Source organism: Panicum virgatum, chromosome 6N (genome assembly GCF_016808335.1).
Source record: "Panicum virgatum strain AP13 chromosome 6N, P.virgatum_v5, whole genome shotgun sequence".
In the NCBI taxonomy this organism is placed as follows: domain Eukaryota; kingdom Viridiplantae; phylum Streptophyta; class Magnoliopsida; order Poales; family Poaceae; genus Panicum; species Panicum virgatum.
Genome location: NC_053150.1, coordinates 51,630,021 through 51,656,013, shown reverse-complemented (window position 1 = coordinate 51,656,013; position 25,993 = coordinate 51,630,021). Strand labels below are relative to the sequence as shown.

The window sequence follows — 25,993 nt, the reverse complement described above, 5'->3', positions numbered from 1 at the left end:
TAGAGTTTCGATTATGATGGGAATGGTTCATGTTACAGCTATGATCAGTTATAGATTATATTACTCTCTTAATCAACTAAAATTGTTTGGGGTTGGACAAGATTAGTTAATTCTGATAGGTGATAGTGTAGGGAGCTAATGCTTATGCAATAAATACTTAACCTTAAAGCTTTTACTTGAGCCATTGCATGATCCTTGTTTATTTAATCGCGTAAGTCTTGCGAGTACCTTTTGTACTCAGGTTGCTTTCTAAACCTAGTTGCAGGTGAGTCGGAAGTGGTGTTCGGCCACTTCTACCCCGCCGATCCTGGTGCGGGGGAGGAGTAGGTCGTTGAGGCTATGATGGTGTCCTTGAGCAAGACACCATTATCTTAAGTATGTTTTTATCGTAGCCGAACTCCGTGAGAGTATGTAAATACAATAAACTTTAAGTTTCAGTTTAATATGTCTTTCGTGAGTCCAATGCTTGTAAAGGAAGTTTGAACCCACCTATATCGAACTTGTAATATTAAGTGTGTAAAACTGCTCTTTGTGGATTATTGGCGATGTATTCGATTGTAAACGGTATGTGTATATGCTGATTCTGGGCGTATGTTGGAGCACATACCGGGACTACCGGATTTGATATTATTTTGGATGAATGACGTGTCGGTTATTCGTGTCTCTAGATGTGGGATAACACGTGGCACGCTCTCCAGCAAGCATGTGTTAACTCTCGTCTGAATGATAATGACTGACGATTCATTTAAAATAATATCAAATTGGACGGTTTTCACGTAGCACTCCGTCGATCGTCCGTGGCAACTTGGGATCGAGCTGCAACGACTACCGTGTACGAAATCAGAAGAAGGCTGATGGGTGGTCTATGCCCGGCCACCCAGTGGAGGGAAATTCGATGTTGACCTGGGTACAGCAGCGCGCGGGCCCACGCCTGGATCCGATAAGATCATCAATTCATCATCGTCGATCCCGACCAGGTGCAGCAGCTCTGCACCCGGCCAGGTGGTGGTAGACAGACAGTGAGCACTGAGCAGGCAGCAGCAGCATCAGCTATAGCCGCCTAACCTAGCCCACAGGATTTTTGCTGGCTGGTGGCTGCATGTGCTTTTCAGCTGGGAGCACGTACACGTTGCCGAATTACTGTAGTAGCTAGTTTAATTTAATTAGCCTGGTTGCTTGCCTTCTAGTACAGTGTTATTAGTTGTCGCCAACGACGGACGGTCGGGGCCGTCGTACGTGCTGCGCACGCAGCGCCCGGCCGGCCAGCGTATCTGCTATTCTGCTGCATGCGCGCGTGGCCACCGCACTCGATCGCCGCCGGAGCAGACTCATCATCGGGTTGTCGTCGTCGTATTTACGGCATATATATAGGGGCCGGCCGGGCGGGCTCGTCGTCGATCGGCTGGCCGGCCGGTCATCTCCGCTCGTCGTCGTATCTGGTTTTGCCGGCAGAGCCTGGCATAAACTGGACTGGGGGGGGGGGGGGGGGGGGGGGGCTCTCGATCCTCGTCGTCGATCGACCGGCGGCCGGACGTCGTCTCCGTTTGCTTATTATATGACGACACGTTACGTACTGCTTACAACAGCTGATGATGTATGTATGCTACGTTCAAAGATTAAGGGTCAAAACAGCACCTTCCATGTTAAAATTTGAATTCACTTCCCTGCAGTAGTCGTTGTTGTAGCGGACGAATTTGGATTGCTGCCATCGACATTTGATCGAGGGAGGTGATCGAGGCGTATGCTGTGAGCGTCGGGTCTCCAACCGACCTCATATATATTGGCCGTGTTTGGATCCTATCGTTAGTGTTAGTGTTAGTTTTTAACCCCTCCAAATAATCCTCCAAAGAAATAACACTTACTAGTTTGGATCCTAGTGTTATTTAGCATTTAATGGTACTTAAAGAACCAATGCTCTCTCTTTTTTCAATGGGTCCCACCAGAAGTAACACAATAATCACCGCTTGGAGGGTTTAGAGTTTTGGGGTGTGTTAGTGCCAAATAACATACAAATAACACACATGTTTGGCTCTCAAGTGTTATTTGGGGTGTGTTACTAAATAACACATGGATCCAAACAGGGCCATCGTAAGTGATGATTTAATTTCTTTATCATCTCTTGGGTTGATTGCTAGCTACCTCTTTGTCCCTTAGCTAACATGCTTGCGTCATGCATTCAGATTACTTGCTGCTGGTGCTGGCGTCTCGCTCCTTCATTTCTCTTTGCACTGTTCTGGCGACGTGCAGTGTGTTCCATTCGAAAAGCTTTTGGTGTTTGGTGGCCTCTCTCGGCCCAATCCAAACACCAGACACAGCAGGCGATTCTTCAATTTATTTTATATAGACAGATGAAACACGTACGCACGATGGTCGATAGGTAGTTTTTTACCCTACGCTAGCTAAGAAATAGTGCAAACCGTACATGAGTGGTCAGTGGTAGCAGCTTGACATTATAAAGAAAGAACATGGAAGCAGCTAGCACATCCTATGGACGACCATGGAGACATCTGCAGAATATTAATCTTAATTGGATGGCCACACACGTTTCAATCTTGGATCTCGATCGTTCTAGCTCATTAGATCAGTCTCAGCTATCTCTAGATTGAGAATTTAGTAACTATACTGGCTGGGTTTTATGGTGATGAAACTCCTCTCTCGTCTGCTTATAAAACTCTTTCTCATCTCTCCTCATAATAACACTGCCAAGTTAGCAAAAATGCTGATGTGACATATATTTAATGCTTATTAAACTTCCATCACATTTCCATTAAGACTGGCCTTATATTCAACAAGTTAATTCCTTCCCTTACACAGATTTGCCCCCTTGATCAAGCTACCTTATTAGTCATGCTGATTACTCCCTCTTCCTTTTGTACGGATTACTTAACACATTTCGTAGCCTTGATGTGTTCTTGACCGCAACAAAAACTAGCTTATTAGGACTGGGTATATACTGATTATACAAGGATCGGAAGAGGTTTATCTATATGCATAATGCTCATCAGTGTTGACTTGCAGCTAAGAGCTGCTGCGACAGGCCTGTCATTCTCAAATTTCGTTGATTAGATGCCAATTTGGCAAGTTGACCATTATATTCTTTGCGATGCCGAAACAAGCAGCAAACCAAGTTGGAGCTGACAGAGTCTCTAGCAGTTATCCACTTGTACTCCTCTCTAGTACATGCACACACCAGCACTCCAGCAGAATTATTCACAATAATTCCCATAAGCATGGTGTAAGGAACATGACTCCATTAGGATATTGTTTGTGATTTTGGTGATTGTGTGACAACATAATCGATAAGAAAAAGTCTATATGACCCCCCCCCCCAATTATCAACAGTGGATCACATCATACCCTTAACAATAAAAATGGGTTTCTAACCCCCTCACCTTTGCAAAACCGGACACTTAACCCCACAAGGTGGTTTTGCAGTCCAATTTTGCTAGAGTGTCATGGTTTTGTTTTTCTATTTTGTATTTATTTCGGCTGAATCTTTAAAACATCATAGTAAGTCTCAGAAAAATTATAAAATAGAAAATCTTATTTTGTTGGACTCCACATTAGTATATCTACACAGTGAACATATAATATAATATGCTTTAGGACATGTTTTGTTGAAGCCTTAGATCTATGTTTTTCTATAAGTAATTGGAATAATTCATGCTTCTATGGTTCAATTGTGGTGAAATTTTTATGGTGGGCTAATTGTAGTATGCTTGAACTGTAGTAAAAATTTCATACTTATTGGATTATATATAACTTCTATCTATAACTAAGTAAAAACTTCACCACAGTTGGATCATAGAAACTACATCTATGAATTATTCTGATTAATTGCAAAAAACATAGATCTAAATCTACAGTAAAAACTTTAGGCTAAAGCATACCATATTATATGTTCACTGTATAGATCTACTCATGTGGACTCCAACCAAAATAGATTTTCTATTTTATGATTTTTTATGATTTAATATAAAAAAAAGATAAAACCACACCTCTGTAGTAAAATCGGGCTGCAAAACCACCAGAGGGGTGGTAAATGTCCGGTTTTGCAAAGATGAGGATGCTAAAAATCCGGTTTTATAGTTTAGGGAGTGATGTGATCCACCATTGATATGTTGGGGGGTTATGTAGACTCAACAAGTTTGTGAGATCACATTTGTATAGGTTCCATGGATGAAGTCTAAACCATATCCAAGATGTCCAATTCGCTGTCAAGATGTCCAAATCATAGCGAAAAAGTGGAGGCGAATTGGACAAGTGTTAGCTGAAATACATGCACAGGTTAAACCGACACTAAGTTTCTATAACACATCGGTGCATTGGATAGTGCAATTATTAATATTGGAGCAAGTGAAGAAAGTTCAACACACCGGTTGAACAAACGCTACAAGGAGATGTATGTGTCAGTGCATTGTTTGGGTGACATGACAATGAAGAGAAGAAGGCACATAGGCACTAGTTAAATCGGTGATGCGAGAAGAGGTGTCGTTGCAATGACCTAGTCATTGTCCAGAGAGTCACCGTGTTCGGCTGGTCCGTTGGCTGCTGCTGTGGGCTACATCCAGTTGCTGGGCTCCGGCTGTGCAACGGCTGGAGGGTCTAGAGCAGCCGCCCCAACAGCTACTGCACATGAAAACGTGACACATGAAAACAGCAGCCGTGCTGGCTGCTGGGCGGCCGCAAAAAACAGCCGGCTACTGCACAGCTGCTTCTAGATGCAGCAGGAGCAGCCATGAGCGGCCGCAAGCAGCCGCCAATGCACCAGCAGAACACAGTGAGTATGTGCGCTGCAGATACAGAGGGTCCTTAACGACCGGTTAAACCTACGCTGCGTGGGTCCACGGTTCATCCACGTCTGTTACAATACGCGGCTGTTGTTTGTAATACAGTAGTTACAACATAGGAGTAGGAATAGTCAACATATAATAGACAAAGCTAGCGCGCCATTGTGATGCAGTTGAGTGACACGTGCCTAAGTAACAAACGGCATCTCTACCCTAGGTAAAATTGTTGCCTAGTCGACCCAACAACAGCATCTTTTCATTAGTTACTAGACGGCGTTTTCCACTTTCCTTTTTGTCTACCCGGCCCTCCACATAATAAAATCCTGGGTAATACGCACGTGCCTCCTCCTCTCGTAGACAGTTAATGCCAACTCTCGCTGTCGTATACTCCCTCCGTTCGGAAATGATCTACATATTTTGACTAGAGAAAGTCATTCGAAGTAAAGTTTGACTTATTAATCACTCTTAGAATATAATGTCAATTACGAATAACTCAATGTCATCTCAAAACCTCTTTGAATACATATGTATTGACATAAATTTTATAAACTAATTATACATATAATTTAACTAATTATTAGTCAAAGTTTATAAAGTTTGACTTTCTCTAGTCAAAATATGTAGATCATTTCCGAACGGAGGGAGTACGCTCTAATCCATCACTACTTATATAAGAGTCGCAGCCATAAATCATAATATATATGTCAGTGACGTCTTTACCAAGGAATTCGTAAACCTTGTCATGGTTACTCTTAAAACTTTAATTTCTTTCCCTCTTAATTTAATTGATGAAAGGAGATTTTCCAGCCATTTGGGTTAAAAACAGGGGTGTCAATTAGTGACTGCACCTCCAATTATCTCTAGTTTAATATTGTACTACTTTCTAAAATTAGATCTCATTTTAGAAAATTAGTACAAAACTTTGAACTAAAGAAGGTTGGAGGTGCACCTAAGGGTCACCAATTTGCACCCCTAGTTAAAAATTAAAATTGCAACAGAAATGTTCATCAGAAACCACATGTAACTAGCTAGCGCGCTCATCACATCGGTCACGATCGACCAAAAGTTCTTCAATCGGAACCACCAGCTGCAGGTGGATCGCGGTCTAGAACAACATATATCATATATACATACCACAAAGTCTAAGCTACATATGCTTATTGGGGTTGTTGCTACTACTTGAGGGCATCATGTACTTATTAAGAGCAGACGACATAACACAGTAGTAGTATATATATATACAGTACGAGACACCTTTTCAGGCACCAACCGGCCGGTCGGCATGTATGTTGTTTGGTCATCTTGACCGCCAATTGGGTGGTTGACTGTTTCACTTATATACGATGTACACTCATCATCAGTAACACCTTATTAGTAATACTAATAGAGTTAATTCCCTGAATGCCATCAAAATTTTAGCCAATTCCTTCAATATCATCAAAATTTAAGTCATCCTTTCATTGCCACTGAAATTTTACTTCAATCACCTCAGTGCCATTTCCGTTATATTCCAAACGGAAACCGTGAAAGCACCATTAAACTCAGATGTATGCATTTTTTCGTTTCTACCCTGGAACCTATCTCGAACTCCCAACCACACGTCCACACCTCACCTCCAGGCCCGCCCGCACCCCCCGTCCCCCGTCGCGCGCGCCGCCAGGAGGGGCGCCGCACGAGGGCGGACCAGCACCCCCTCGCGACGACGCGGCGCGGGTGGAGGGGATCCGGGCGCGCCTCCCCGCGATGGAGGCCTCGGCGCGCCCAATCCACGCGTCGCACGAGGCGCTCGCGGTGGCCGGCCGCGACATCGAACACGCGCTCGGTCCGCCGCCGCCGTGCACGGGCTCGAGGCCGCGCTCCTCGCGCGCGGCTCGCTCGCCGGTGACCTCCCGGGGTACCTCGCCGTGCTCGCGCAGCTCGAGGCCGTGCTCCGCCTGCTCGCCGACAACTGCGGCCTCGCCGCGCAGAGGCTCGCCGACATCGTCGCCTACCTCGGGGAGCGCGACCTCGCCGACCCCCGCTTCGTCGCCGACCTCGCCAGCCTCGACGCAGGGCTCCTGGCGGCCGCACTCGGCACGATCGAGGCCGAGTTCGGCCGGCACCTTGTGGAACACTCGGCGCCGCTTGCCATGAAGGACGCAGATAGCTCCAGCCCGGCGTCCGTCGTGCCTCCTCGGATCCCTGCCTCCGTTGTGCACAAGCTGGGCCTAATCCTCGACCGCCTCGACGCGAACGGGCGGCTTGACCGCTGCTCGCCTGCTCCGCTGCGTAGCCGATGCGCGTGGGCATATCGTGGAAGTTGAGAGGGAGCTCTGTGCAGCGGTGTTTGAGCGGCGACCGGAGGCCATGCCATCGTGCTTTCCGGAGATTGCGGCCCGTGCTGGCATCCTTGATTTCCTCAAGTTTGGCCGTGCGCTCGTTGATACCAGGAAGGACCCCATCAAGCTGAAGCTATTGCGGTTGCTCGATGCCTTTTTCCCCCTCATTTAACGGTCAATTCTAACAGCACACTCACGAAATGACACTGAAGGGATTGGAGTAAAATTTTAGTGGCATTCAAGAGATGGCCTAAATTTTAATGGCATTAAAGGGATTGACTAAAATTTTGATGGCATTTAGGGAATTAACTCATACTAATATGGTAGCTAATTAGATGTGGAAAGGGCGAGATGTACATGAACGCCTTCAGCTAATAATCCATCTCCCCTGGGCCTTCTAGTATGCCGACATGGCTGGCGGCTGTGCGACTCTAGCTCTGATCCCATGCATGCACCTTTTTTTTTTTCTTTTTGAAAGGGCATATATACAGATACATTATATTCTCTTGAAGAGCAAGCGATGTTGCCGTTTGGTGTCCCATGCATCCTCCTCGGATTTAGAGGTTGATGAGAGGTTATTAGGGTACGATCGAGTTGTTTTAATTTATTTACTCGATCATCTAAATAAAAGAGGTCGTCGTTGCTGTAAGGTGTGTTCGTGGGGCTCCACTTGCATCGCTGCCATTATTCTTAAACATCCTTTCACTTTCGCTAGATATGGATCAGAGCTATTTTAATTCAGGGCATATCTGCACTCTTTCTTTTGTTTCCGAGATCTAGTAACTCATTAGTATAATATGGTAGCTAATCAGATGTGGAAAGGGCGAGATGTACATGAACACCTTCAACTAATAATCCATCTCCCCCGGCCCGGCCCTTCTAGTATGCCGACATGGCTGGCAGCTGCGACTATAGCTCTGATCCCATGCACTTATTTTTTTTCCTTTTTGAGGCCTGGCTGCATGCACATTTGGAAGGGCATATATACAGATACATCCTCTTGGAGAGCAAGCGATGTTGCTGTTGGTGATATACCAAAGAGCCCATCATCACAATATGGTTTAAAAGCCCAAGAGGATATTGATCCAAGAGGGATTATGGTTACTAATGGGCCTATGAGATAGAAGCCAATTAGTACACCCTATATATACGAGGGAGGGGCTAGGGGGCGATACCCCTGTGAGCCGCGCCACCTCCTAGCCGCCGCCCCTCCCTCTCTCTCTCGGCCGCCGCCCATGCCGTGCGTGCGGTGCTAGCACACCGACGCCCGGCGTTTCATCCCCGTACGTGTGGACTCCGTGGAGACGCTGCTGCGACTGCTGCGCTGATCGGCTGCTGGGATCAAGTACGAGGAGCTCGGTTCGTGGGACGTGATCGACTACTTCCTCTACATCGACGCGCGACTTCTTCCGCTGCGCTGCGCGTCTAGTGGTAACGATCTTTGATCTTCTACTCGCAAGCATCTTGGGTATATGCGGTAGTGATGCTAGCGTAGCCTACCCGTTTACCTACAGTTGCCATTTGGTGTCCATGCATCCTCCTCGGGTTTAGAGGTTGATGAGTATTAGGGTACGGTTGAGTTGTTTTAATTTATTTACTCGATCATCTAAATAAAAGTGGTTGTCGTTGCTGTAAGGTGTGTTCGTGGAGCTCCACTTGCATCGCTGCCATGATTCTTAAACATCCTTTCACTTTCGCTAGATATGGATCAGAGCTGTTTTAGTTCAGGGCATATCTGCACTCTTTCTTTTGTTTCCGAGATCTAGTAACCCTGATTATTGTACATCATCCCTACTTTTGGTATATTCTCATTCCCAAACAGCAAGCCGTGTAAACAACTAAACATCCTTATTATTGATGACTCTATCAATAATCTCAAGATTCTATCGCCCGGTGTGTGTGGTTTATTATATATGTTTCTAAAGATAAGAAAAGAAAAGGACCGTGTAAAATGTTAATTATGTTTCATTATTGAGCTGATTGTTCGCCTCATCAATATATATGTCAACATGACAGCTGAAGGAAGTAGAAAAAACTAGTATGCAATATAATAGCTTTTGTCATTTTCGTGATACTTGTTAGTTACTCTCTCTCTCTCTCACAATATCGGGGGATCCCCACCTACTATTAACTTAATCGGTTTAGGTTACAAAAATACTCGCGGCATTCCAGGAGGGAGGTACATGAGAGGGTTTAGAAGAAGTAGCGGGGGAGTTACATGGGAGAAGCAGAGGCACAGTGATTGAGCCACGCTTTCCATTGTTGGATAGATGGTGAGACTTTCCTGTATCTACTCATCCAAGCATCCATATCTCTGTCGACACGAGTGAGCACATCAAGTGAGCCGGAGTCGTTTTGGTCGAAAACCACGGCGTTCCTGCATTTCCATAGATGCCAAAGGATCAGGAGGACGATATCAAGGCGGGCGGCATCGGGAAGGGGGACGTTGACACCAATGTCCCATGGACGTCGCATGATAGCATCCGGCACCGAGATGCCAAGGCGAGCCCAAACCCCACGCGCCCTGTGGCATCAGGAGAAGATATGAGCATCCGTCTCCAGCACACCCGGACAGTGAGCGCACCAAGATTCATCCAAGGAACGTATATTCCTGTGGTGGAGGTAAGAGCGAGTGTTAAGGCGCCCCCGGCTCAGCAGCCAGGCGAAAAACTTGATTTTTGTGGGGAGTCTGGTTGTCCAGAGCAGCGTCGCGTCAGAAGGAAGAGCCTCCCCGTGCATGGAACGGTAGGTGCCGCGTGAGCTGAAGGGCTCCTGATCAGACGAGTGAAGGAAGCGTGAGTCAGGGTAACCAGCAAGTTGGACTTGTTCCATGCAGCTCAGGAGGATGGCTGCCTCACTGCTAGCGGCGTTCGTCAGCCTTGGCCGCAGGTGCGTTTGGAAGCCGGTGTCCAAAGTAGTACGGACAGTGAGATCACGGAGTAGGACGTGCGAGTACAAGGCGGGGAATGCCTCTTGAAGCGGGGCGTTAAAGAGTCATCGATCGTGCCAGAAGGATGTGTGTGCGCCATCGCCGACGCGCACCCGTGTCAGGTGCTGATAGCGTTGCACTTCACTCGAGATAAGCTTCCCAAGGTAGGAGTCACTAGACAATCCCCGGCCAAGATCCGAATGAGAGATGAACCATTGTTTCCAGGGAAGCGGTTCAGGATCGTGAAGCTTGTGGACGAATTTAAGGAGGCAGTGGTTCATTTCCTCAAGGCTTTTCACACCAAGGCCGCCTAGCTCTCTGGGCTGGCACACATCACCCCACGCTACCAGGCAGCTAGAGCCGTGGCAATGTTCTTCACCGGTCCAGAGAAAGTCGCGTCGCTTGGCGTCCAGAAGCTCCCTGGCGTCCAGAAGCTCCCTGACGTCCAGCTAGCTCCTCTCTCTCTCTGTTGAACAAGTCGGGGAGCATCATCACGATCAGAGCACGTCCATCATACATGTTAGCTGCCTCTGTTTCTTATTTAAATGTTTATTTCAATCCACAAGGCACTGCTCACACGGTTGCCTCCGCTCATTGTTAATTAGTTATTATTACCGTTTCGTGGCTCCTTCCGTCGCACTTTCATCAGTGCTATGTTGGCTGGCTATCAATATTATTCGGGGGCAAGAGAGTTGAACTGGTATATACTCATTCCTTCCCAAATTATAGATCTTTTTATCCCTTTTTAAGTAGGGAAAGTCCAATTTGCATCATCGAATTATTCACAAAAATTCGATTTTCAGCCTTTTAACTACAAAACTTGTCAACGGAGGTCATCCAACTATCTAAACATGACATATTTGGTCTTTATAGGATAGTTTCAAAAATGATTTTTCATTTTGTGAAAATTAAAAATTCTCAAATTTAGACTAAAAAAATTAATAATCAATTTATTTTATATTAGAAAAATATGAAAGTAGTACCAAATTTTTTTTCCAAAAATATAACCTACCTATTGGCACTTTACTTCTCAGTTATTCGGATCCATTTTTTTATACTCCTAGTATTTGTTTTCTTGCAGTTATACCTATTATTTTTGAATAAATAAAATATCCAAATAGGTCAATAGTAGATAGGTTACATTTTCAAAAATTATTGGTACCTATTTCATATTTTTCGGATTAAAGTGAATTAGTTTTTATTATTAGATTTAGTTAATCTTTTTTTAAGAATACAAATCCACTTTTGACACCACCCAAAGGACCAAACTTGTCCAGTTTCAACAGGTGGATGATCTTTGTAGTTGAAGGATGAATCAAACTTTTGTGATAGCTCGAGTGTGTAAACTGAACTTTTTTCTTTTAAGTATGTACATAGTTTTTACCAGACATCTTGGATATATATTAGAAATTATATATTTAGAACATTTGAAATGACCTATAAGAAAAGGTGATATTATACACCCAACGCGGGAAATGACCTTTCGCTAGCTCCGCTGGGGCCCCGCCGGAGCCCGTCCCGCCACGCAGAGACGCAGAGTCCACGCGCCTCCCTCTCCAAGCCCATGCCGCCTCACATGTGCCGTAGCAGCAGCCCCCCTGGATGCCCCACGCACCACTCACTCCGGCCGTCGGTCTCCGTCTCCTCGAGGTCACAGCACAGCTGAGTACCGTCCCTGTATCTGTATACATACCACCCGGACGGCTATATTTGTCCCCGCCATTGTTACCTTAAAATTCTCTCATTATGAGATTACTTTTGGCGCCTAAACACTGCGTCAACGTCACCCTTGCTTAATCGCCTCCCCTCGCCGCAGCTATAAAAGGAGCCGCCGTGTCCGGTCCTCCGAGACTCCAACCAGCAGACCGAGCTCGCTCGCCTCGCCTTTTGAGAAGAACAAACGCGTCCTCTCTGGTCTTCGTCCTTCCCACTTCCACAGTCCTATCCACACGTACGCACGAGAAGGACCACGCTCGTGAGCCGCCGGCCGGTGCGAGTGCGACGACGACGAACACCCATGGCGCCGTCCGAGGACTGCGGCTGGCTGCTGTACCTCTCCCTGGCCGCCAAATGCGGCGGCCCCCACCGCCTGCTCGGCTTCGCCGCGGTCGTCGCCGCCGCCTTCGTCGTCACGGCGCTGCTGCACTGGGCGTCCCCCGGCGGCCCCGCGTGGGGCTGGTACTGGTGGACCAGGAGGGCCGGCCTGGGCATCGTTGGCGCCGCCATCCCGGGGCCCCGGGGGCTGCCGGTGCTCGGCAGCATGGGGCTCATGACGGGCCTGGCGCACCGGAAGCTCGCGGCGGCCGGCAAGGCCAGGCGCCGCCTCATGGCGTTCTCGCTCGGCGAGACCCGCGTCGTGGTGACCGCCGACCCGGACGTCGCGCGGGAGCTGCTCGCCAGCGCCGCCTTCGCCGACCGCCCCGTGAAGGAGTCCGCGTACGGGCTTCTCTTCCACCGCGCCATCGGCTTCGCCCCGCACGGCGCCTACTGGCGCGCGCTCCGCCGCGTGGCGTCCGCGCACCTCTTCTCGCCGCGCCAGATCGCCGGCTCCGCCGCGCAGCGCGCGGTGATCGCGCGCCAGATGGTGGACGCCATGACGAAGCAGCAGGGCGGCGCCGGCGCCGTGAGGGCGCGGCGGTTCCTGAAGCGCGCGTCGCTGCACAACGTGATGTGGTCGGTGTTCGGGCGGCGGTACGAGCTGCTGCAGGCGGCGGACGGCGAGGAGGCGGCGGAGCTCAAGAGCCTGGTGGACCAAGGCTACGACCTCCTCGGGCAGCTCAACTGGTCCGACCACCTCCCCTGGCTCGCCCGCTTCGACCTGCAGAGGACCCGGGCCAGGTGCGCCGCTCTCGTCCCCCGGGTCAACCGCTTCGTGGGCCGCATCATCGACGAGCACCGCGCCGCCCGTCTCCGCCACGGCGGCGCCGCCGCCGTCATGGACTTCACCGACGTCCTCCTCTCCCTCCAGGGCAGCGACAGGCTCTCCGACGCCGACATGATCGCCGTTCTCTGGGTACGTACGTACGTTGCCCCCTCGCCGTACGGCGTACGTGTCCGATTTGCTCACTACTCACGACTTCCCAAGAGAAGAGATTCGCATGATCTGATCGATGACTTTGTACGCATGCACTTGCAGGAGATGATCTTTCGAGGCACGGACACGGTGGCGGTTCTGATCGAGTGGGTGCTGGCCCGGCTCGTGCTGCACCAGGACGTGCAGCGCAGGGTGCACGAGGAGCTGGACCGGGTGGTCGGGCCGGGGCGGGCCGTGACCGAGTCGGACACCGCCTCGCTCGTCTACCTCCAGGCCGTCGTCAAGGAAGTGCTGCGCCTGCACCCGCCGGGCCCGCTGCTCTCCTGGGCACGCCTCGCCACGTCGGACGTGCACGTAGGCGGGCACCTCGTGCCCGCGGGGACCACCGCCATGGTGAACATGTGGGCCATAACCCATGACCCGGCCGTCTGGCCCGACCCGGCCGAGTTCAAGCCCGAGAGGTTCGTGGGCTCGCCGGATCACGCCGCCGACGAGTCGTTCCCGGTGATGGGCTCGGATCTGAGGCTCGCGCCTTTCGGGTCCGGCAGGCGGGTCTGCCCCGGCAAGTCGCTGGCGATGGCGACCGTCGGGTTCTGGGTCGCCACCCTCCTGCACGAGTTCGAATGGCTGCCGCCAGCGTCCGGCGATCCGCCACGTGGCGTCGACCTATCCGAGGTGCTGAGGCTGTCGTGCGAGATGGCCATCCCACTGGAGGCGAGACTGGTGCCACGTCACGCGGTGTGATGACGTGGCGACGATACACCTAATTAACGCGTGCACGGTGAGCTGTGTAAAAAAAATGTCAAGTGTGCATGCTTGTGTGCCTACCATCAAGCCGGTTTGCTTCTGTACTGTGTGTAATATCTGAAAGGTAGTTGATGTGTAGGTAGAGTGCGGTGTGTACCTGCCTAGACGACCTTGAGTGAGAGAGCTGTATATATTTTGCCTACTAGAACTAGCTTAATTAATTAGATGTATGATCCATGTAGCTAGGTAGGTTGTTACGATCTCTATCCTAATGAAATAATCCTGTGTTGTACGTGTGCGTTGTCAGATGAGTACGTCCTTCTGATCTAGCAAATATTTAAGAGCAGAGAGAGCTCGATCTCTTTTATTTGGCACAGGTAGTGAAGTGAAGTGAGGTGGCGGCTCAATGCTCATCGTCGCCCCTTTCGTGCTTTTCCAGTCCCTTTAGTGCGAGGTTTAGGGTTAGTTCCATAGACCTAGCTACAACTAACCTTGCATTGCCTAGTGCGTGGTCGGTCTAGTGCTAGTGGTTTGTGCGCGCGACTACGTAGGTGATGGTGATGAGTGCGTGGGCAGCAGGGGCGCACCCAAAGGGGATACACATGTACGATGCTTAATAACTACTGGATGTTTCGTGTGTTGTGTGGTACACTGTTCATTTTGGGGTTGGCATGCTAGCTGTTAGTTCTCGGAAAATTATCAGATGAACGATATGTCAGTTGCCAACATTTATTCAAAATATCTATGTTACTTTAAGATATTCTTTTTGTCCATCGCATCAATGCCTTAAAACATTATCCCGGAGGTCAAAGGAACCCCGCGCGTCGCTCCTTCCGGGGGCAGCTCGGGCGGAGCCGCAAGCCCGAGCCCCCCCCCCCCCCCCCCCCCCCCCCCCCCCAAGCCTGGCCACCCTGTCTCGCCGCCGCTCAAGCAGCCATCGGAAGTCCGGTCAGCCGCGAGGGAGGCGGCGGCGGGGCTCCAACTCCCCCCATTTTTTCTCTCCTCCCCCTTCTCGCCCTCTCTCGGTGGCTGCCCGTCCACGGCGGCGACAGCCTTCTCCCGGCGGGTCGCGGCTGGATTGGCGGCCCCGGTCGCCGGATCTACCCTCCCTGGGTTTGGCTCGGCGGGGCGCGCACTCTGTGAAAATCGAACCCAAGAGCTCTTACCTCACACACAGCTTTCTTACCATCCCACCTACACCACGCATGTGACTCTTTATGGGATATTTTCTCTTTATACTAACATATAGAGAGCCCTTTGGTCGGGGGTTGGTGGCTCCAACCAGGACCAAAGGGTCCTTTAGTCCTGGGTGGTACCACCAACTAGGACCAAAAGGGTACCCTTTAGTCCGGGTTGGTTGTACCACCCGGGACAGAAGGGTTGGGTCTTTTGTCCCGGTTGGAGTCACCAACCGGGATCAAAGAAGGGTCTTTGGTCCGGGTTGGTGGCTCCAACCGGGACAAAAGGCCCTTCCACTCCCCACGTGCCCGGCTAGCCGTTGGACTCGTGACAAAAGCCTCCATTGGTCCCGGGTCCAAGGACGGCCGGGATAAATGCGAGGATCAAAGGTCTATTCTGTAGTAGTGGGCGCGGCCTGACGGGTGGGGCGCGGCATGGTGCGAGCGCGGCGGTGCCGGTCGCGGCGGCGCCATTCGCGGCGGCGCGCGGCGGGAGCGGTGGCAGCTGTAAGGATCGATGGACCAAGAGGGGGGTGAATTGGGCCTTTTTCAAATTTCTAAAACAAAGTAAAGCAACTTTAACCTATGCAATAGTAAGGCTCAATTCACCAACCGGCTAGCTAAGCAAACTACACAAGCTTACGAAGAAACAACTAGATAAGAAACTAAGCAAGGTAGAGTTAAGCTATGATCTCTAAGGTCAAGCACATGAATAATTGCATGAAAGTAAGTGCTTGAAAGTAAAGAGTGAGCAAGAGACAACCGGATTTTTTTCCCGTGGTGTCGATGTGTTGGCACACACCCCTAATCCACATTGTGACACTCACTAAGAGTCTTGTCACCTCCCAAGTCACCGAGACGAGGGCGCTCACTAAGAGTCTCCGTTCACCGTCCCGGCGTGGTGGAGCTCAAGCCACGTACAAACTTCTTCGGGCTCCCACAATCGTTGGCAAGCTCCGGAAGAAACACCTTCAATCACCAAGATCGCCTAGGTGCTGCCAATCACCAAGAGTAACAAGCTAGGGTCTTCACTTGAGCAAGAACCGATCACCAAGAACGGATGCACACAAGCTTCTCTCTACTCAAGTCCTTAGTCTTGCTTCTTGAATGATTTAATGAACAAATATGTGAATGGTGAAGCTCAAGTTGGCTCTCAACAATATATGAGTGTATGAATGTTGTCTGGTGTCAAAAGAATGCAAAATGACCCATTGGAGGGGTATATATAGGCAGCTCACACGAATAGAGCCGTTGGAGAAAAGCTGCCAGAAAACTGCGTAGCGCCGGTTAATCCGACGATCCTCCAATTGCCAGAGTCGGTTTAACCGATGAATGTAAACTGCCCATTTTGAAAACTAGCCGTTACAACTCGGGCAGATTAACCAACGTATCATCGGTTTAACCGGTGAGTGTAGTTGTCCACTGATCAACTGAAAAACCAAGTCTCTGGACAACTGCACCGACGTTAACTCAAATCCATCATCGGTTTAACTGGTGAGTACAACTTCTGAAATCCCTGAAAAAACCATCTCACTGGTCAATTGCACCGACGTCTTATTTCAAATAGCGTCGGTTTAACCGGTGTATTGAACTTGAAATGTCCTGGCAAAACCAACTCTGGACTAATGCACCGACGTTAATTCAAACAACATCGGTTTAACCAGTGTATAGAACCCGTCCAGACTCTGCTGACTGCGTTTAACCGACGTATAGAAAAGTGGAAGCGTCGGTTAAACCGGTGTATAGACTTTTTCTGATTTTGCCTTTTCTGATTTGTGTCTTGAGTGAAATCCAAATATTCTTGAGATATGAGTTGAAAACCACTTATTTGAACTTCTAGAAACTTGAGTGACCATAGTGTGCATCCATTTTCAAATGACCATGTCCATGCTCAAGTTATTTGACCTTAACCCCTCTTAATAGTGCGATCACTACAAAACTATAAAACCTATACTAACCTAAGTGTCCTTCTCAACCTTACGACACTTAGGACTAGAAAGATCATTAGTCTTGTTATATATTTGAGTTGAATACCGAGATCGTCTTTTTGAATAACGGAATTGAGGGGCCTCTTTTGACATATGACCAAATGAGCGATAATGATCTATTAATTTGCACAAACTCATTAGTCACAATAATAGTTGTCATTAATCACCGAAACATACATTGAGGGCCTAGATGCTTACAATTTCCCCCTTTTTGGTGATTGATGACAACACAAACATAAATAACGAGAGAGCGAGAAAGATAAAACAGGATAAACACAAACAAACTCGAAAAAGGACCAAAGAGCTCAACGGCTCAAACGAAATCCATAGATGTCTCAAACCACAGCATACTCAAGCGACAAATGTACATATCCATGAATTAACATCAAATGAGATAAAATATCAAAGTCCTGATAACTACGAGCTCTCTCTATCTCTACCCTCCCCCTGACTCCAACTCCCCCTTTGGCATCAAAGCACCAAAAAGGCGAGCTACTAGTCCGGCTGTCGCGGTACGGCGAGGAAGCGGTCCGGGTCATCGTCGTCGTCGTCGTCGGACGGTGAACCCTCGGTGACGGACGGGAGCTGCTGGTCAGAACTGCCAGCTGGATCTGAACTGACTGGGGGTGTAGCTGTCGTCGAGGCTCTCGTGCTGGCACTGCCTGGAAGAGGGTCCATAGAAGTGGTAACCGGCTCAGCAGAAGATGTGTCAACATCTGAAGTAGTAAGTGCTGAAGCTGCCGGCTGTGTCGACTGCTGAAATAAAGAACCCTCTCCTTCTCCCCCTGAAGGTAGTGTTTGTGGTACGACGGGGAGGGCGACTGACTGAACTGCCGACGGAGAGTCCTGGAAGAGTGAAGTCGCTGGCAGTGGTGAGAAGAGCGGACGACCGGCAGACCCAAGGAGTGCAGACATCGAGAACGTGGTCTCCGGTGTCGCTGTAGTAGCTGGAGCTGCAGTGGGCGCTGGAGCAGGAGTGACTGCAAGCTGAGGTGCTCCAACACCCTGAAGGTCTGGCTGTCCTGGCTGCTGCGGGGCGAGTCCGGTGTGAGTGTAAAGCTGTGTAATCATCCCGAACATCGCCATCATCCCCTGCTGCATCTGCTGGAACTGAGCGTCTATCCTCTGTGATACTCGGTCGATGAGCCCGACAAAACGCTCCTCCGCTGCAGCACGCTCTCGGGCGGCCTCCCTCTGTATCGCTGCAAGCTGAGCCTCATGGGCTCTCCTGGCCTCCTCCTGTGCTATCCGATCCTCTCTCTGCTGAGTGACAAGCTGCTGTAGGAGAGAGGTAAGCTCGGATGGCTGAGTCACCTGAGACTCTGTGACTGTAGCAGCAGCGGGTGACTCTGGGGCTGGCTCTCTGGACCCCCCTTCCTCGTGGTCGTGACTAGCTAGGGCTGCTGGAAAGTACTCGACGTCCTCGGAGGAGTCTGACTCAAGCTCAGACCAGTGTATCTCATCATCTCCTCCGGGAAGCTGTGCCTCGGCAGCTAGCAGTGCCTCATCCTCCTGAGCCACTCGGGCCTGTGCCTCTGGTGACAACTGTGCCATGGCAGCTCTCTCTGCCTGTCTGCCTCTCCTCCGGTCCTGGGGACCTGTCGGACGGTAAACTGGGAACCGGGGAGCCTCGTCCTGACGGTACACACTGCTGACAGGTGCCTCTGCTGGTACAATCATCGAACAAATATAGCTGATCCAGTGTGCATAGGGGAACTGCCTCACGACCCCCATCCCGTCAGTGATCACATCCTCGATCTTAGCCAAAATGAAGTCAACTATATCAAACGGCTCGTGAGTGAGAATGTGAAGTAGTAGCAGCTGCTGCAAACCTGTAAACCCCTCTGGGTAGCCACTCCTCGGTAACAGAGTTCTCCGGAGGGCCATGTGAACTGCGTACGCCTCTGGGGTCAGCAGGCTGGGGACTCTGGCATACGACGCTGGAAACGGCTGGCGGAAGCACTGAGAGATCGCCTCGTGAGAAGGTGCAATCCCACCAATCATAGCTCTGCGCGGTGGATCTGCGTCTCCATATACCATCTCGTGCAGGGAGACATCAACCAAATCAACTCCAAGTATCCCTGCAATCGTCGCCCTCGACAGACCAAAGACCTGGCCTCCAAAAACAAAGTGTACGGCTCTACGCTCGGGAGCTATCCAGGCTGTGGCATAGAAAACTCTGACCCAGTCTTCGATATATCTGTTCTGCTCTATCTGAAGTAACCTGGGCAGGCCTCTGAAGTGAGCGAAGTGCTCTCTGACGTCTGCTCCCCCTGCGGCTGTCCTCAGTGACACCCAGTCAAGCACCCTGTGCGGAAAGATCCTGTGCCCCCGCCTCTGGTAGGTCTCGTAGAAACTGGCCTGAAGGAGCGTCCAGAACCTACGGTCGACCCTGCTGTCACGGGTCACGGGGAACCAGTCCTCCCCAACACTCCACCTGATCCTCTTGACCTTCGCCGCATTGTCCTTGGTCAAGTTCTGGAGCAGCACACCTGGCTCCAGACGCACAACAGTGTCCATACGGAACTCTGCGCGCTCGGCCTCTAGGGCCTCGGCTCTACGGGCTGCTGGTGCTACTGCTGCGGACCTATGAGGCTCCTGTGGCTGGTGACCTCCTCGCGTCCTCGGTCTAGTGCGACGCTCGGTCGCTGGCGAAGAGTCTCCTGCTGGGGACGTCTGCCAAGTGCGGCCAGACCGTCGTGGAGTCGGTGACCCCTGAGTGCTCTGCCCCTGAGACTGCTCAGACTGCTCTGCCTCTGAATCTGTATCTGACTCTGCAGCTGTATCTGAGTGATCTGACCCTGCTGCTGTCTCAGTCGTGGCTCTGGTGGCCCTGGCACCTTTGACTCGGCCCATACCTCGGCCTCTACCCCTGCCCCTGGCTGGCTGCTCTCTGATCGCGAACAGGCGAGCACGCCCTGACGCCTGCTCCTCGGCAGCCTTGGCCACCAACTCGGCCCTCTTGGCCTCTCTCTCTCTGCGCGGGTCCGCTTGCGGACCGGCTTCACGACCACAACTTCATTTCCCTTCCTCTTCTCGCGACCCATCTCGATCAGGCAAACTGTCGAACACTTGGCGGGCACTGAGCGAGCATGTGTTGTGGCTTGCGGTGTGGGAGTGCTGCTGCGTGGATGGCGCTGGGCGCGTGGCAGGGATGCGAAGGCACTCGGTGGTGGCGGCGCACATGTGGCGTGGACAGCGGTGGTGCACAGGCGATGTGGGTGCGCCTGGGCGGCGTGCGAGCGGCAGTGGCGCAGAGTGCGAGCGGCAGAGGCTGCGGGTCAGCGGCATGGAAGGCGCACGGCGCGTGGAGCGCTGATGACGGCGTGCACGGGCGGCGACGCAGGGAGTATGCGGCGGCGGTGGCGTGAATCGGCGATGGCGGCGGCTCGAGTTGGGAGAGACGCGGGCGAAACAGAGGAAGAGAAAACGGCGGCGGGCATAAGACACATATATGACAGGTGGGTCCCGCGCTTTCCTTTAACACCGGTCGATCCGACGCTTAGGGTATGGACGCCGGTTGATTGCATCGGTGCAGTTCACCCGAGACTCCAGCAGAAAATCATCTGAGCGCCGGTTGATCCGACGTAATGCATTTTGAACTCGCCGGTTGAACGGTGGTATCACCGGTTGATTGCTGGGACAGAACTTCATTACGTTCACCGGTTGATCCGATGTCCTGACTTTTGCATACGCCGGTTGAACGCCTGAAACTGACTGAGCTGAGACACAACTTAGTAACGCCGGTTAAACCGATGGGTATAAATCCATTAAACGTCAGTTTAACCGGTGAACCCAAAAACCCTTCTCTCAGCTCACTCTTCTATGCTAAGTCCAATGAACTTATAAAATTCAAATAAACTCAAGTTAATCACCGAAACATACCTTGAGGGCCTAGATGCTTACAGCAGCGCACTACTATATTTTTTATTTTCAGAGGCGTGCATTTTTGATTTTCAGAGGCGTTTTTCGAAAACGCCTCAGAGCTATAGTAAGTGTAAATGGAACATTTTCAAAGGCGTTCTTGTGCACGCCTCTGTTAATATAAAAAAAATAAAAAAATAGATGAGCCCGCCGAGCCCATCTAGGCCCGGCGAGCCCATCTGACGTGCCGATGGCGGCCGCCGTCGGCCGTCCGCGCGCGGCCACCTGCCGCAAGCTCAGAGCCGCGCCGCTGCATTCTCGGAACCGCGCCGCCGCAGGTGGCTCTCGCCGCCGCCGCCGCCCGAGGTCGCCTCCGCGTTGCGCCCGATGTTACCGCCGCTGGCCCGAGGCCGCCTCGCGCGCCACCGGCCCCAGGTCGCCTCGCGCGCCGCCGGCCCCAGGTCGCCTCCGCGCGCTGCCGGCGGCCCGAGGTCGCCTCCGCACGCCGCCGCCGGCCTGAGGTCGCCTCCACATGAGGGGCGAGGGGCCCGTGGTCTGCCGCAGCGAGCGGGGCGCGGGGGTGCGGCCGGATCCGGGGTAGAGGGCCTCGCCGCCGCAGGTGCCTCGCGCCGGCTTGCTTGCTGCCGACTGGGGCCGATGCTGCCGCTTGGGGCCGCGTGGTCGCTGCGTGCTCGCGCCGGCGGCTCGTGTGGAGATTGAGAGGGAGAGAAAGAAATGAGAAATGTGAACTCCAAACCCTAACTGATGTATATATATGTGTGCTTGTTATTGGGTTTTTTGGGCCAACGGGCTGGGCCTATTTTTCAAAGGCGGTTATTTTACAACAAACGCCTCAGTTAATCGATTTTTAGAGACATTTTTTTTGTAACCACCTCAGTTAATAAATATTGTCCGCCTCTGTTAATCGTAGACATTAACAGAGGCGTTTGAATACTGTGTCCGCCTCTGAGGCCTTTTCAAAGTGCCTCGGTTAATCCAGTTTTGTAGTAGTGGTGGCTCCCGGCACGGCGCTCCTCCTTCCTCGTCTAGCTGGCGCGGCCGTGCGGGGGACTGCTGCGGCACCGGCTGGCCCGGATCCGGTGTCTCTGCGACCGGATCCAGCGGTGGTGGTTGTGGATCTGCGCCGGCGGCAGCTCTGGCTTCGGGGCTGCGCTTCATCGGGTCAGCGTGGCTGCAGTTGTTTAATTTGCGGCGCACGCCTCGTGGACGGCTGACGGATTTGGCAACCACGGCGACGGGTGCCGGAGCCGGCGTTGTTGGTCTTCGACAGACTCGACGTTCGGCGGCGTTACGCGTGCGGTGGAGTCAGGCCCGGCTCTACAGGTTGTTCCCTCGAAGGGGGTGATGGTCGACGCAGCTGTGCGGCTGTTGCGAGCAGCTGGCGCGTCGATGCCCTTCTGAGGAGCTCTTGTGCAGAGGCGGGACAACGGCGATGGCGGTGCTGGTTGGGTGGAGGCCCAGCTTCTTGGCCGACGACCGGCTAGAGGGCTTCTTTGGGCGAAAGCCTTGACGATGGTGACACCGGTTGGCGCCACTTTCCCTGTTGGGGGCATCGTTTTCCCCTCTAGCTCTCTCATCCAAGGGTGAAAACCCAGTGATGGCGGCGCCATCGGCGTCGCTCCCTTCATGAAGGCGTCGCGTTTTGGATTTTCGTCGTGGCTTTGAAGTCTCCTTCGGTGGTTGCGCTTGCTTCTCGACGCCTGGTTAATGTGTGGATGCGGGTCTTGCAACGTGAAGTCGGAGCTGCTGGGCGGGGGCGTGGCTTGGCAATGATGACACGTGGTGAGACTCCTGTCCATCATTGGCTGGGGCTTTGCTGGGGTTGCAACAGCCGCCGGCGAGGTGTGGGCTCGTGTTTGGAAGTCGGAGCTGCTCTTTGCGGGGTGCTTGAGCTTGGCAACGATGACCGGTCGCGAGCGTTTGCTTTGGGGCAGTTGGTGGATGATCTATGGATGGCCTGCTATGAGAAGTCGGAGCTGCTGGAAGCATTGCTTCCATACTCAGCAATGATGACCCATATTAGTGTGTCGTGTTGTGCTCAACCGTATCGCGTGGGTTGGTAAGCCTCCGGGGTGCTTTGTTTGGCATTCCGCCGGCTAGCTTTCTTGTACATATTATTTCTTTCGTCTTAATTGAGCGGCAGAGCTCCTGTCTTTGTTTCAAAAAAAAATATCCTGGCCTCCGTTCCAAATTATTAGTCATTTTAACTTTATAGATATATATAAATTTTACTATGCACAGACTTCCATGCATACTAATTTAGAACGGAACGAGTAACTACCTGCAAGTAAAAAAGAATAACATGTGGCGTGCTCGGTTAGGATATCTTTACGCATAGCAAGGGGGGCTTAATTTAGCTGCTTGTTTGCGGTGGCAGCCCCGCGCGAGCGCTAGCTTTCTGTCTCTCTGCAAAGTGGGTGGCGACTTTCGAGTCATTGATTGATTGGTACCCAAAGCCAAGCCAAGCCGGGCGTGTGCCTCTTGTTATTGCATGCACCAACAGTACGATCCGTCCAACTCCAATGCGCCATTGCTGTCGGCGTGGCACTTCTTCGTAGCTAGCTAGCCAACTTGTGCGCTATACTACACTGCGCGCCAACCAAAGAAGAGATCAATGCTGACTTCTACAAGCGCTTGAAGGTAGGGCCTTTTCGTTGAAGATAGTTGCATTGGCGCCTCACCATCATCCTCGAGATATCTGTGTGCTGTGTCCTGTGTGCCCTCTCCAAAATGGCAAACACCAGTGAGCTAAATATCCTATCCGGTTTTGCAAATAGTATTCCATCCGTTTTAAATTGTAAGTCATTCCAACTTTCTTAGAGAGTCAAACTATTTTTATATTTGACTAAAACTACAGAAAAGATTATGAAGATTTATAACGTCAAATAGATATACTTGAAAGTATATTTAATGAAGAATCTAGTGATATTTATTTGGTATCATAAATATTAGTACTTTAGTATAGAATTTGGTCAAATTTGAAATGTTTTGACTCTCTAAAAAAGTTGAAATGACTTACAATTTGGAACATGGTAGATCTTTACGGTTTTTGTGTCAAATATACTGGAACTCTCTCTATATATTTTTTTAATTCTAGTATACGTGTGCACGTGGGATCATGCTATTTTATTTAATCGTCTCTCGCTCCGCTTACAAGAACTTGTACCGGCTCACTTTCAACTACAAAATATATAATAAGATACACACATCTCTCCTGCATGATGCGACATCTCCAAATTAAAGAAGAAAGAACACCATCTCTCTGGTGGTCGGTCTACGCTAATAAGGTGCGTCGTCGTTGCCCTTCTAGCGCCTAGGTGAGTGATCGACAAAGGTTGTTGCTCCCGGCCGGCCGGCCCCTGCGATCAGATCAAAGATCATGGTAGATTTCCCACATGTGCCACATACTGCGCATGCATGTCAAAACGGACCTGCTTGTCGCCGCCCGGTGCAGACGCGCAGTGCAGTGCACTGGTGCAGAGAAGGTAGCACATAGTACCACCACAGCCAGCTAGCCCTAGGCACCTGGCCGGGCTGGCTGGCTGCGTCCTTAGCTTGCTCGTTCGTGCATTCAAGATAAGATCGCCAAAAAGGCCGGAGGCCGGGCCGGGCCCATGGGCACGACGGCCGGCAACAACGACGACGCAAAAGCTAGCGACACTACAGTGGAGTCCATTGGAGCCTGCTCGATCCCGGCCGGCGTGACACACGTAAAAGGATGCAGATATGGGATAGAATAGACGCAATTCTTGAGCACTGCCACTGCCCACTGCTAGGAGCAAGCAAAGATCGAGGGAGTGCGTGAGTGAGCCTGATAGATGTGTACACACTGGAGATCGACCAACCAATGCAAGAAAAGCTGCATCTATGGACGGAGGAGGATCGGAGCTAGAAAATATAATGGAGCCTCGACAGGGAGTCCTGCTGGACCAAGTGGCTGAGGCCGAGCGATCTTTATCCACGCCAACATTGCATTGCTGCATCCACTGATCGATCGCAGCAGATGGCAAAAAAGCAAGCTAGGGAACTACAGCATGCACTAGATACATGGATTGAAAGAAAAACATGGGAGAGAGACTGCTCATCGATCACTACTGCCTGCAGTCTGCAGAATTAGTAAATTCAGATAGCCAGCGGCATTCACTTATTGGCCACTAGCTAGGCTTTCCAGGCACGCATGGATGGATGGTGTTCGAGAGAGGCAGCTAGCGGAGCCAAGCAGACGAGAGCAAGTTGCGATGCTGGGTCACCCCACTGATCCGCAGCTTAGCTATCGAGCGCGCCATGATTGAGCCAGCTTTTCGCGTCACCGTCCCTCGAGCTAGATAGCACACGAGGCTAGCTCCTGATCGATGAGTAGTTTAATTTGCAGCCTGCTCCAAAAGGCGACCATACTTTCGTTCGTGGCCAGTAAGCTCATCGCTGAATGGTTCGTGATCTGATGTACCGACCGGATCGGAGGATCGGATCATCTCATCCGAGAGCTAGGCAGCTAGCAAGCTAGCTAGCTGCTTCTGAAGCTAATAATAATTAAAGATCAACCTATCTACAATGACGTAGGTCGATCAGTTAGCAAGTGCTAGTTCTGCTGTACTGTGAGCAGGCTACCTAGCTGCACATTTCAGAGCATCAGCATCGTTACCTCACCGGGCAACTGTGTTATATTGGTGCACAACAAAAACAGCGGCAAGGAATCGTGTCGCAGCTTTAATTTGCAGCTGATGACGATGCACGGTCCTGAGCGTACACCGAGAAATTCGGATCGGATACGGATGAAATCGGATCCGGATGTCATCTTTTACCACATTTTCATCCGACACATGCGCCCACGGAGATTTGGAAGGCCTGGTTCTGGTTGTAAAGCTATAGCTAGCGCGAGGCGGCAGGAAAAGACGTGACGGCGGCGCGCGCGCCCAAACAGCTCGCCGCCGTGGTGGTGGACGCCCGGCCGCCGGCGGGGCCGGGGCTTGTGCTGTGCCGGTGGCTGCTGGCCATCTATCACCGTCACCAAGCGGCGGCCCGATCCCGACGGCGAAGGCAACGGCCGGGCCACGGCTGGCCCCCAGACACAGCTACCGTCCGGTCGCGGCCACTTGCGTCGTGTGGCCACCCAACTGCGAGCTG

General features: G+C 51.3%; 1 protein-coding gene across 1 annotated transcript; it reads left to right on the top strand.

Annotated features, from left to right (window-relative positions):
* The first annotated feature begins 11,886 nt into the window (after positions 1–11,886).
* Positions 11,887–14,112, top strand: LOC120679530 (cytochrome P450 78A9-like). Its single transcript, XM_039961135.1, has 2 exons — positions 11,887–13,050; positions 13,174–14,112. Exons 1-2 carry the CDS (start codon positions 12,055–12,057, stop codon positions 13,813–13,815), a joined length of 1,638 nt encoding a protein of 545 aa, XP_039817069.1. The 5' UTR covers positions 11,887–12,054; the 3' UTR covers positions 13,816–14,112.
* The last annotated feature ends 11,881 nt before the right edge of the window (positions 14,113–25,993 follow it).

Bases quoted from the DNA above. Each gene is read 5' to 3' on its own strand.
- LOC120679530 (XM_039961135.1), top strand. From the start codon at position 12,055: ATGGCGCCGTCCGAGGACTGCGGCTGGCTGCTGTACCTCTCCCTGGCC. The intron at 13,051-13,173 runs GTACGTACGTAC...ATGCACTTGCAG, and splicing joins ACATGATCGCCGTTCTCTGG to GAGATGATCTTTCGAGGCAC.